The sequence below is a fragment of the Epinephelus fuscoguttatus genome, linkage group LG16 (assembly GCF_011397635.1).
Source record: "Epinephelus fuscoguttatus linkage group LG16, E.fuscoguttatus.final_Chr_v1".
Taxonomy (NCBI): domain Eukaryota; kingdom Metazoa; phylum Chordata; class Actinopteri; order Perciformes; family Serranidae; genus Epinephelus; species Epinephelus fuscoguttatus.
The window spans coordinates 35,407,755-35,421,746 of NC_064767.1; the positions used below are offsets into that span (position 1 = coordinate 35,407,755).

The window sequence follows — 13,992 nt, forward strand, 5'->3', positions numbered from 1 at the left end:
GAGGGATTACATGCATGCTCCTGCTGGGATTGATCATTTGATGAGTGAAAAGCGTGTTCCCATCATGCAGTTGTGTGTGTGCTAGTGTGTGAAGTGATTCTTGTAGAGCTGAACTGATGAGTTGATGGACAAAAAATGAATGTGCAACCAGGGGCGTAGCACCAAACTCTGAATCCTATGCATAAGCAGTCTCTTTGGGCCCCCACCCTTCCTTTCTTGATCCATGTCCCTTTCACGTACCTTTTGATTTTTCTTTTTTTCTTTGTGGAACCCTAATTTTCCTTTGTTGATGATAGACATGACAGTCTACTATTTATTCTGACAATTTCAATTCAGGTGCGCCACTAATTACAACTGCAAACAAAACCAAACTTGTCATGCCAGGCTTGCCTTTTTCACCATTTTCTGACATTTTATAGACAAAACCTTTCTCAGTTCAGACAAATTAACCATGAACTTGGACTGCAACCATCGATTATTTTCATTATCAGTTGGTCATTACTTATTTATTATTGAATAACTGATTAATTGTTTGGTGTCAAGAGATAGTGAGAAAAATCTCTTGTTTTTTTCAAACAGCAGTCAAAACCCCAAAGGTCATCAATTAATTACAACACGTTCTCATCCCAAGTTTTCACATATCGCCGCTTTGTCAGTGGACTTCCACGTCTATGTGCACATGGTTAATTTTAGAATAAAACAACAAGATTTGGCTCTACACTCATACGGAAAGTGAACACTGGGCTCCTGGGTGAAGGTTCAGGGCCAGTTGGACACATCCACCTCCCTTTCTGCCCGCCCTACAGGGACTTTCCAGCTCCTTATGTTACATTATTAGCAGTAGCATTTCAAACTGTCACCATCCAGCAGCATATCATACCACCATGGTAACATGTGTCATTTGGGTAGGTGCCGTCTGGACAACCTGCAACATACCATAACACTGCGACAGGTTCTGACGCTGCCAGGCGGTGTATCATACCTCAGCGAAAGGTGGCTTTTAGCGTCAGCATCTGATGCTGAAATCACTGACAGAGTGGCGGTATTTATTATGATACAGGGGTGGGGAAAAATTGATACAACATCGTATCACGATATTTTGTGTGGCAATATCAATACACGCCAACAAGTATCCACTTCTTTAATAACTAAAATTATTAATATTGCAAATACAAATTAAGGTTTGGGGAGCTGACTAGATTCATAAAATGCTTTGCCTTTTCAGTCCACTGAAAACATTTTGCTGCAATAAAAATGACTGAAATGAGATGGACAAACTGAAAATTGTATCTTATTAGATAACACAGACACTGACAAAGTTCCCTCTGGGGATAAATTCCCATCTGAAAAAAGGATAATAAATTACTTTTTATATCGTAATATATGTTATTGAAATACTCAACATATTGCAAATGGTAATAATGTTGTATTGTGACTTAAGTTAAGTTAAGGTCCTTTGGTGATTCCCACTCCTGTTATATAGGCCTACAATAAAACAGTGAAAAGCAGCAAATTTTCCATCAGAGAAGCCAGAACCAGAAAATAGTTATAGTTAAAAATAGTAATTTTTGCTTGAAAAATGACTGAGATAATTAATCCATCATAATTATGGCATAGGTGTTAAATATTCTGTCAGTCAACTCGATCAATCAACTTTTGTTAAACAACAATACGGTATAGAACTGACAATATTCTTAACACAATCATAGTTTAGTTTACTCATGTCTAACTGATAGCTACACCAGCAAACATTTCACTATTTTTGGACCAAAACAGGCTAAATGTCATAATTTTTATATGCTATTGGAAAGGCATTTAATCCTTAATACAGTTTATATTATGAATATAATGAGCATTAATTGCATCATTCCATGCAGTATTTTGTTTATCCCATATGCAACAGGTTTTATGATATAAGAATTATTTAGTGACCATTCTGGCCCTGATGACAATCTTTTAAGTGCCCATATGTCAGAAGGCTTCCCCTCTTACTTATTCTGTACAGATCCAAGATCAGCATGCTTATTATAGCCTACACACCTGTGTAAAACCCCACGGAACCTGGTAAAGCCTGGGTCCCCGGGGTCCCCCACCCATCTCACCTTTAAACTCCGTATTTCATTGAGGTGCTGCTGGAGTCTCCGGTTCACCTCCCGCATCAGATTGCCGTGCTCCACGATGGCGCTCCTCTTCCCCGCCTCTGCCCTCCGCAGCCGCCGCACCAGCTCCTCCTTGCCCCACTTCAGCAGCTCCTCGTCGTTTAATTTGGAGATGTCGTCCGCCGGACTCTCTGCGCTTTTGGACAGCTGCTGCGGCGGCTGCTGCTGAGCGCCCTTCTCCATCCTTTTAAACTACACTGGAGGTTGGCAGGAAAAAAAAGTACTGTGTTTGGAGAATTTAAGAGAACAAGACACCAAACTAAGCCCCAAAATACACCCGGGACAACTCTGATCCAACGCTACTCGGGTTCCCCCCACCCACCCTTCTTATGTCCGTGGAATTACATCGCTTTCCTTTAGGCTGTGCCTCTCTCCCACGCCCATGCTGCAGCTCCGATATCCGCCCGGTGCTCTGCTGCTATATCCCTGCTGTTAGAGCATCAGTCTGCATGCTGCTGTGTCTCCAGCTGAGCCCTTGGACGGCTTGGCGGGGCGGTTTCTCTCCAGGTGCATGCCGGCCGCCTTGCGCACTCCCGCTGCTCAGTGCGCACTACCGCTGTCCGACCGCCGGGGAGGAGGACAGGAGGAGGAGGACTGCAAGGGGAGGTTGCAGGTGCATAGCCGGAGAACCAGGATGGTAAGGTGCGTTAGTGTGGAGAACAGACTCTCTCCTCTCGCTCCTTCATCCGCTCTCTCTCCAAACGCCTCTTTGTCTTGTTGCGCCATCTGCTGTAGTTGTAAGGTATCAGGCCATGACTGCTCTACCTGTTCAAGGTGAGATTTCCATTTTGTAAATTTACTTCATAATGAGGACACTGTTGGCAGAACAGTCTACAGTAGGCCCTATAGCCTATATCGTGTATGAATAGAATGTGATCTCTTAAGAAACACAAACGCCAATAGAGGAACGAGGTCTGCTTATAGGCTATTACTGTTATTTATACTATATACAGAGATGGGCACAAATGCATCAAAAAGTATCTTGTTACAAATTACAAATACTTAATTCAACCTCAAATGAATCATAATAAAATAGGAAATACTGCTATGAGAAAAATGTATTCAACTGAAAAAAAGTAGTTTGTAAGTTGAAAATAAATAAATAGGCAAATTTCGATACAAGTCGATATTGGATGTCACATTCTAAGTATTTACTAGCCTTAATATGGGTATGACCTTAACCCTTCTAAACTATAAAGATGAGCTCTGCTAATTTCCCTCATACAGAGTACAGAATAGTAGAAGAGAAAGAGAAGCTCCCCTCTTTCAAACCTAAAAAAAATATTATCCTTTGTGTATCCCTTATCAGTGTAGTCCAGAAGAACACAAATTAAATACATGCCCTATAATTCTAGGGATGCATGATAATACAAGCACATCGTCAGTATCGAGTGATATTGGCTTTAAAATTGACTAAAATTAAATGAATTATCAGAATGAGCCAACACGCTTTTTCTTATTTTGCACACTGAATGTAAAATACATATATAGACAAGCATTCTATCTCATGTCTCCATCTGCTGGTGGGCCATCACCATAAGAGTATGCATGCATAATATGATGTTAATTTCACTACAGAGGAGACTTTATGATCACTAAAATTAGGTGGGGAAAAAAGTATATATTTTAATGTCAGTATCGGTTATCAGCCAAATAAGTTGTTATATATGGGATATTGGCAAAAAAAAAAATCAATATCATGTATGCCTACATGATTCACTTACATTAAAGGTCCAGTGTGTAGGATTCATGTGCCATCAGGGTAGGCAAAGTAGGCAGTGCCTACCCTATCACCCTTGTACATCACATTTTCCAGACCATATTATTTCATGAAATACATTTTTGTGTGTAATATTACTGTTTATTCTTGTGATTTCTATCTTTCATTTGTGTGTTAATGTGTTAATTCAGTAGTTTAGATGTTGAGAAATTTAGCAGTTGCACATCGAGTACAAAAATGATTGGGAGAAAGACAGTGCTTTTAATCCCCATTCATTGTGAATGCAAGCAAAAAGCATGTTGCACATACGCACATGGATCATGCATTCAGCAACACTGACGTCAAAAAGCAGAACTCTCCTGTGCCTTTTTACGTAAACATGCTAGAAATGCACTTTAAAGCATATAATACGTACAATAGAGATTCTAGGGGTGGGCGGTATGGCTGAAAAGTATATCACGATATAGCTGGTTCATATTGATTGATAACGATAATTATCGATTTTTTTAATGACCTATTTCAAATAAGGGCGAGGAGAAAAATACATTTCAACACATTTATTTTAAACTCAATAGCTTTCTTCTGATTTCAGTCACAGTCATCACAATCATCGCGCAATTTAAATGTGAAAAGTCTCATTGACTGACCTGTCACCTGTGTTTATGCGGAGAAGGAGAGGGGCGGAGGGAGCTGAGCTGTGGAAACATCCTGCAGTCCGACATACTATCATGCGCTTAAATTAGGCTACTTATTAGACGGATATATAGAGAAAGGCAGGGAGGCTACATTTTACAATGCTAATTGAAAATGTTAGCTGGGCTGCCAGGCTAACTTACTGACTTAACACAACCGTAATGCCTGACCCATTGCTGGGACCGAGCTGCTAATAACTCAAGCTCCAGACATTAACCCATCCTGGTGTTTCCTCTGCAGCCTCCACTTCACCCAGCTTCACTCAGCTGCCGGGGCTAGTTGGGAAGCTAGCGGAGGCTAACTGGCTGTGCTTCCCTCCGGTCATGCTGTTGCTAACGCCTTGCCAGCCACTCCCAGCTAGCTCCGGATTGTTATTGAGGTTAAAGTGGGAGAGGCAGCAGATCTGTGGGGCGGCTGAGTGAAGTGGAGCCTGAGGAGGAAGCACCGGTTAGCCCTGGTTTCATTCCGCTCTCTGCCATTTTATTTCCAAAATATGCTCTGCCATTGCTCACTGGCTGTAGCCTTTCATAGCAACCTGATCTCACAGAAATACGTGAAATGACCACGACCACCGCATTCCGTGGTGGCAGCACGTAATGGGTTGAAATTACGTGCTGCCACCACGAAAACAATGCCAATGTAAAGTCAATTAGGGTCCTCTCCTGTGGTGGACACACGGATTCCCTGATTCAATCACGTCACGTCAACCTCGTTTTCCTCAATGATATCTTTAACATTCCTGTATACACACAAAAACGCGGAAGTGTCCTTGATATTAAAACGGCAAATACATTCCTCTGTTATAATTTCCCACCAGTAATAATAATAATGGTAATAACGTGATAGTTCGGCTGTTCTAGATATTTGTTATAGCCTATTCAAATATTCAATCACAAAAACATCGTTTCTAGAGAACTTGCTAAAATATCTGAAATGAACCATCATGCTTACTTTTTCTTAACATATTTCATCTAGGTGCAGTGTCATTACTAGTTCAGCTTTACTAGACATTTGATATATTCAGTAGATGTATCTTTTTACGACCCTGTTTTACAACAAGCCGCAAAAAACCTACCGTCCCCAAAACGCCGTTTTTAGAGTACTATCTAAAATAGCTACGATTAGCCAACATCCTTTGCTTTTTCTTAACATGGTTCATCTAGATGCAGTGTAATAACTACGGCTTTACTAGATATTAGATTTATTCAGTAGATCTATCTTTTACAACCCTATTTTACAAGCCATAACGAACCTACTGTCCCAAAAACGCCTTTTGTAGTGTATTAGCTAAAATATCGAAAATTAGCCGACATCTTTACTTTTTCTTACCATATTTCATCTAGGTGGAGTGTAATAACTAGTTCGGCTTTACTTGATATTAGATATATTCAGTAGATATATCTTTTTACAACCCTATTTAGAGCCCTACTTTGCAAATCAGAAGAACTACAACTATGTTGCTGATATGTATCAAACTGCATGGCCGGTCCCAGGGAATTGTAGTTTTTTAAAAATCTAAGTGTTTTTCCCAGATTTGGAAGTTGTAAATACTGAATTGAGAGTACAGTGTGGACTTTAAGGGGATGGTAAACACATTTGTGTAATCAGATTTTAAATATCTAATTTCTAAATGGGTGAAAATGAATTTTATCCATATTTTATCCATATCTGACAGCACCCTCAGTTGTTGACTACACTCACATGATAGCTGAGGTCAAGAGCTCTCTATAACAGTTGGTCCCATGTCTGTACCCCCTTTCGTTGCTGAGTTAAAAGCCCTCAAACATGCACTGAGGTCAAGGTTCAAAGGTCAATGGCTGAAAGCAGGAGCCACGTAGAATCTTCATACTGACATATGTTACTCTCCAGGTTGAGACCTTTCCAATGATGTATTTGGTTTAGCTCTACGACAAAGTTTAGATTTTTTCATTTTTTGGACACAGGCCATGCCAGGTGTAGTTTCAGAGAGCACTTCGAAGGCCCAGTATATAAAATGAGTTTTGTTTGTTTCTTTGCTCGTTTTTTCTTTTTTTACTGTAGATAGTTACTAACATGAGTCATCCTCAGACAATACAATACTACTAAAAAGTAAAACCAATAATAACAATAATGAAATTAGCAAAAATAATATTAAAATTATATTGAAATTTTAAAATCTATTTACAGAGTGGAATGGTAGCCTAATAGATAACTTAGATAATATTTATTATTGTTTAGACACTTTATTATTGCTTAGATACTATTTAGCCTATTATTGTATTTACTTTTAGCATGTTCTACTTTTTGTTGGCTTTTTATAATACCTTTTTTTTTTTTTTTTTGCTGCTGTCTCCAGTTGAGAGTGATGATTTGCTAAATACATTCTACAATAATAATTAGATTAACATTTGGTCTATAATATTGTTGGCTATATTACGCATTTTAATTAAAACGAACGAACATGAACGCGCAGCCGGACCGGCTTGTAAACAGTGGGCTGGAGATCAACACAGAGGGAGGGTGTGTGAGGTCATGCTATACTCCAGATGAAATTACACCTGTAGTTCTTCACATAGCAATTTTTTAATTCCTTCAATCTAGAAATGATGAATTTCACTTATTGCTCCTTTAAAAGTGATGAAATATTTCATGAGAAATGCTGAACAGTAAGTTATGAAGTTAATCACTATTGTGTTACAGTAGTGTTTGAAGAATTTTGATGTGATTTTATTATGGCCATAAGAGACAGGAACTCAGACATAACCCAGAGAGTAATAGCCTTGTTTCTGCACAGGCTAGGTTTTTGAGATTCCCTAGAGAAAACCCCTAGATTTGGATGTGGATTCAGATTCTCCTTGGCGAAGGAGATGGCGAGCCAACTGTGAAACTGAGGATCTCCTCATCCGAGGAGCTGGAGTGACATCACCCTTGCCCCAAGGAGGAAACCCCCATTCCCGTCTTTTCCCCTTTCACCTCTGTGATATGACTAAAGGTCACACCTCACTACCTGATGTGACTGATATAAAAAGCGCTTGACTGAAATTGACTGTCTGAGTGATGTTATCCGAACTGAACTTAAAGGAACGGAACAAAGGAACATTGAACTCTTTTTCAATTAAAGGGACATTTTCTGTTATTTAAAGTGAACTGTGCAATTTTATGTGATTTGCCTTACCTGTTCAAAAGGGTGAAATATTGTTGAGTTGTTGCATTGAATGCACTTACGAGTCTCAACTGGCTGAGTGAAGCTAGAGTGTTGGTTTACACATTTTATTTTGTTATTTTTCCAAAGTGCCTTTAATATAATTTTACATTTAATACATCATCTGGCTCCAGCTACTTATTGTGTCTGTCATTCTCTCTTTAAATCCCTCCTACGAATCTAGACACTGGTCCTAACTATTTAACTACTCTGTGTACCCTATCAGAAGTGGGTTACAGTTGCATTCTGATACTGAACACGTTACTAGTGCTTGGTAGTTACATTTCAGAAACAGTTATTTTATATTCTGCTCTTGCACAGTATGTGAATCCTGTGTCATCGCTGATGAGAACTGGCATAAAGTGAAAGAGGAAACTGCATGAGGTTTAATCTGGTCTTGCACCCCTGAATTCAAAGCTTCTCACTTTTAACATTTCTTGATTGGTCACTTTGGAAATTACCAGAGCTCATTTTATCAACACAGCGGGGGTTAAAATCAGACCCATATTGATGCTACCTATGACTAGAATGTGATAATATCACTTTGTACCGAAATGTATTTTTGTATTTTCAACTTAACAAATTACTTTTATTTTAATCAAATACATGTCCATACAAGTATTCTGTATATTATTTTGATACACTTGATGAGCAAGTATTTGTAATTTGTAAAAAGAGATTTTTTGATGTATTTACCCATCCCTGCCATATGTGCAGCACGCAGTATTTGTTTTACAGTCCTTCTTTAAGGGGCATTGGCATCACTTCCATTTGCCTGCCCCAGCTGCAGCCTCAGGTGGATCAGGACCAGAAAAACTCACGTCTACAACCTGCTGGGCACTGACACTTGCACTGACACAGGCTTCATCACAGAGAGAACTAGGGGTACTGTCATCTGCAGAACCTTCATAGCTGACAAGACTACTGATGCTCACTGTGTTCCCCATTAGTAAACAATGCTTTGAGGAAGTGTCTGTTTTGTTTTTTGTTTTTTAGAATTTTGTCTTTGAACACGAGTCATGTCTTGGGTCTTGGCAGGGACAAGCCCAAGACAGTTTTTTGTTTTGTCTGAGTTCAATCTGTAGCACATATACACTCACCGACCACTTTATTAGGTACACCTGTTTAAGTGCTCTTTAACGCAAATAGCTAATCAGCCAATCACATGGCAGCAACCCAATGCATTTAGGCATGTATACATGCTCAAGACGACCTGCTGTCACCTTGAGTTCAATCAGAACGGGAGAGAAAGGTCATTTAAGTGACTTTGAAGGTGGCATGGTTGTTGGTGCCAGACGGGCTGGTCTGAGTATTTCAGAAACTGCTGATCTACTGGGATTTTCATGAAAAACCATCTCTAGGGTTTACAGAGGATGGTCTGAAAAAGAGAAAATATCCAGTGAGCGGCAGTTCTCTGGGTGAAAATGCCTTGTTGATGCCTGAGGTCAGAGGAGAATGGCCAGACTGGATCAAGATGATAGAGGGGCAACAGTTACTCAAATAACCACTCGTTACAACCAAGGTACACAGGAGACCATCTCTGAATGAGCAACACATTGAACCTTGCAGCAGATGGGCTACAGCAGCAGAAGACCACACCAGGTGCCACTCCTGTCAGCAAGAGACTGAGGCTACAGTTCACACAAGTTCACAAAAATTGGACAATGGAAGATTGGAAAAACGTTGTCTGGTCTGTTGAGTCTCGATTTCTGCTGTGACATTTAAATTGAGGGTCAGAATTTGGTGTAAACAACATCAATCAATCAATCAATCAATCAATCAATCAATCAATTTTATTTATAAAGCCCAATATCACAAATCACAATTTGCCTCACAGGGCTTTACAGCATACGACATCCCTCTGTCCTTTGGACCCTCACAGCGGATAAGGAAAAACTCCCCCAAAAAAACCCTTTAACGGGGAAAAAAAACGGTAGAAACCTCAGGAAGAGCAACTGAGGAGGGATCCCTCTTCCAGGACGGACAGACGTGCAATAGATGTCGTACAGAACAGATCAGCATAATAAATTAACAGTAATCCACATGACACAATGTGACAGAAAGAGAGACACAGAGAGAGAAAAAGAAAGAGAGAGAGACAGAGAGAGAGAGAGAGAGATGCAGGTAATGACAGTAGCTTACAACAACATTATTGAAAGTAATAATATTATAGTTATAGTTCTGGCTACTGTGGTACAATATGTTGAAAGTATATATTAATACCTGGCAGTATACATGAGTGACAATAATCATATGTGTATAATAACAGTAGAAGTATGACTAATGACTAATGATGGCAGCAGCAGCAGGAGGCATCTGGCAGGACCATGGCAGCAGCACAACCACACACTTCACGCTATCCAGGCACCACTGTGATATGAGTTAATCTGAGAGACAGTGGAGCGCAAAGGCTCCGGAGAAGAAGCCGAGTTAGTGACATCCAGAATGGCCGAGTTAGCAAGATGCAGTAATAGGATACGAGAGAGAGAGAGAGAGAGAGAGAGAGAGAGAGAGAGACGGAGAGAAGGAGAGAAGGTGCCTGGTGTATTATAGGGGGGTCCTCCGGCAGACTAGGCCTAAGTCAGCCTAACTAGGGGCTGGTACAGGGCAAGCCTGAGCCAGCCCTAACTATAAGCTTTATCAAAGAGGAAAGTCTTAAGTTTAGTCTTAAATGTGGAGACGGTGTCTGCCTCCCGGACCATAACAGGAAAATGATTCCACAGGAGAGGAGCCTGATAGCTGAAGGCTCTGGCTCCTGATCTACTTTTGGAGACTTTAGGGACCACGAGTAACCCTGTGTTCTCAGAGCGCAGTGTTCTGGTGGGATAATATGGCACTATGAGCTCTCTAAGATATGATGGAGCTTGACCATTTAGAGCTTTATAAGTTAACAGTAGGATTTTAAATTCAATTCTGGATTTTACAGGGAGCCAGTGCAGAGAAGCTAAAACAGGAGAAATATGATCATGTTTCTTAGTTCCTGTTAGTACACGTGCTGCTGCATTCTGAATTAGCTGGAGAGTTTTGAAGGACTTACTAGAGCTACCTGATAATAGAGAGTTACAGTAATCCAGCCTTGAGGTAACAAAAGCGTGGACCAATTTTTCTGCATCTTTTCGGGTCAGGATAGGCCTAATTTTCGCAATATTACACAGATGAAAAAATGCAGTCCGTGAGGTTTGTTTTAAATGAGAATTAAAAGACAAATCTTGATCAAATATTACTCCGAGGTTTCTTACGGTAGTGCTAGAGGCCAGAGCAATGCCATCTAGAGAAACTATGTCATCAGATAAAGAGTCTCTGAGTTGTTTGGGGCCAAGAACAATAACTTCAGTTTTGTCTGAATTTGACATCAGGAAAATTGGTGCTCATCCAGGTTTTTATGTCTTTAAGGCAATTATGGAGTTTAGTTAATTGATTACTTTCTTCTGGCTTCATCGATAAATACAACTGTGTATCATCCGCTTAAGAATGGAAATTTATAGAGTGATTTCTAATGATGTTACCTAAAGGAAGCATATATAGAGTAAATAGGATTGGTCCGAGCACAGAACCTTGCGGAACTCCAAAACAAACTTTGGTTCGTAAGGATGATTCATTATGAACGTCAACAAACTGAAAATGATCAGATAAATAAGATTTAAACCAGCCTAGTGCAGAACCTTTTAGGCCAATTAAGTGATCCAGTCTCTGCAGTAGAATTTGATGGTCAGTAGTGTCAAACGCTGCACTAAGATCTAATAAAACAAGTACAGAGACAAGTCCTCACAGAGGTCTGTGGGGGCGCATGCTCGTGCAGCGACCGGCAGCAAGCGTAGGCTCAGTGTTAGTTGTTTGTCAGAGTCTTGTGTGTTTTTCATTTTATTGTCGTTCTTTTTCCCCTGTTTCCCTTGCTTTATTGTTCTTATCATCCTAGTGTTAGTCAGTCAGTCCACTATTTATGCATGAAAACTGGACGGCGGCTCAAGGACTGTCTAGCCCCGTTGACGCTCTCGGGGGGCTGGCTACGGCGAGGCTAGTTAGCATAGCTAACACAGCAGCTCCAGGGAGGCTAAACATCGCCTCTGCAAGCTCCAGGGCTAACCAGCGTCCCGGCTGCCTCGATCGGAGTGGGGACGCGCCGACGCCAAGCGGCTAGCAGCTCCAGTGAGGCTTAACATCGCCTTCGCTAGCTCCGGGGCTAACCAGCTAACCAGCGTCCAGGCTGCCTCGACCGGAGTGGGGATGCGCCGACGCCAAGCGGCTAGCAGCTCCAGGAAGGCTAAAAATACATCGCATCAACCATGGATCTCTTCACCTTTCTCCTGACAGGGCTGCTATTCCACCTGGCCTGGTGTTTTGGTGGTTTACATACTATGGACTCCCATCCGCGGATTCAGTACAATAGGGAGCTACTTCTCCAATGGAGTACAGTCCATGTCCCCCCATCGGATCTCCGGGTGCCAAATTGGGACGAGGTGCAGTTAATAGGACACAGTGAGCTGCCCGGGGGACCATCACACCGTAAACCAAGGATTAGAAAACGGGGGAGCAGAGGGGGCGTACGCCTTAGGATGAAAAAACAGCCCCTCTCTCGCATTCCTTTGCCCTCCATCATCCTCTCAAATCCTCAGTCCCTCCGCAATAAAACCGACGAGTTGCAGGCCCAGGTCCGATATAATCACGAATTCAGAGATGCCTGCATCTTAGCCTTAACCGAGACCTGGCTGACTGACAGAGACCCGGACAAGGACCTGGAAATAGACGGATTTGGCGTACCAATTCAGCTGGACAGAGATGCTGCAGCTACGGGCAAGTCCTCGGGCGGGGGGGTATGCCTTTATGTTAATGAACGCTGGTGTAACACAAAATCTGTTCTAATCAGAGAAAAGTTTTGTTCTGCTGATCTGGAACTGCTCTCAGTCTCACTACGGCCTCCCTATCTGCCCCGGGAATTTCCTCAGGTATTTATTACCTTAGTGTATATTCATCCAAGAGCCAATGAGAGTAATGCATGTGATCTTATCCGTCAGAAAATACAGAGACTACAACTTTTGTCCCCTGACGCTCCAAACATCATATTGGGTGATTTGAACCACTGCTCTCTGTCAAAAGTTCTGAGGGACTTCCATCAGTGTGTCACCTGCCCCACCAGACTTAACAAGACCTTGGATTTGTGTTACTGCTCTGTTAAAGGCGCATATAAGTCTATTCCCCTCCCACCCCTGGGCTCGTCTGACCATAACTGTGTGCACCTCATCCCAGCATACCGCACAGAGCTTAAGAGAGGTAAAGTGGAGAAATCCGCGTGAAAGACTGGTCTGATGATGCCTGCCTGAATTTACAAGGTTGCATTGATGGCACTGATTGGAACATGTTTATAGAGTCATGCTCTGATATTGATGAACTGACTGAGGTTGTTAGCAGCTGGATAACATACTGTGAGAACACTGTTATACCAGAGAAAACTGTTAAAGTTTTTCCAAATAGTAAACCATGGGTGTCTAAAGTATTGACAAAATTACTGTACAAAAAGAGAAGAGCATTCAAAGATGGGAAATGCGTGAATTGACAAAGGAAATTAAACGTGAAATCAGGGCTGGTAAAAGGAAATACAAGGACAAAATTGAAACTCAGCTCAGGATGAATAATTTAGGCTCTGTATGGGAAAGTATGAAAACTATTACAGGTTTAGGAGAAAATAGTAGAAATAACTTGGAGCTTCAAGGCTACAGATCGGATTTTCAACTGGCACAGGATTTTAATGAGTTTTTTGTCAGATTCGACACATGATTTTAGCGACAAACATTTTCAACTTAGGAACAGTTTACAGTCTACATCCTCTTTCTCTCCCTCCTTTGATGAGCGCAGTGTAATCAGATGCTTTAAAGCATGCAAACCTAGGAAAAGCTCAGGACCTGATCACATATGTAGTAAGATGCTGAGAGTTTGTGCAGAGCAACTTGGCCCTATTTTTAACTACATTTTTAACTTGTCTATCACACAGCAGAAAGTGCCGGCATTATGGAAGCAGTCTACTGTGGTTCCTGTTGCCAAATGCAGTCTCCCCAAAGTTTTAAATGATTTCAGGCCTGTTGCTTTAACTTCTTTGGTCATGAAATCGTTTGAAAAATTGATTAAAGCAGAACTGCTGGACAAAACTGAGCACCTCCTGGACCCTCTCCAATTCGCTTATAGAAATGGGAGGGGTGTTCAAGACGCTACCATCACTTTAATGAACTTCTTATATAAACATCTAG

General features: G+C 41.2%; 1 protein-coding gene across 2 annotated transcripts in view; it reads right to left on the bottom strand.

The window, feature by feature from the left end:
• ccdc85a (coiled-coil domain containing 85A) overlaps nucleotides 1-2,827 on the bottom strand; it is a 59,986-nt gene extending 57,159 nt beyond the window's left edge. For both annotated transcript variants that reach the window (XM_049600629.1, XM_049600630.1), the window contains exon 1: nucleotides 2,103-2,827. In XM_049600629.1, the coding sequence (XP_049456586.1) occupies nucleotides 2,103-2,342 (240 nt within the window). In that variant the 5' untranslated portion in view covers nucleotides 2,343-2,827. The remainder of the gene's footprint in view (nucleotides 1-2,102) is intronic.
• Between the last annotated feature and the right edge of the window lie 11,165 nt (nucleotides 2,828-13,992).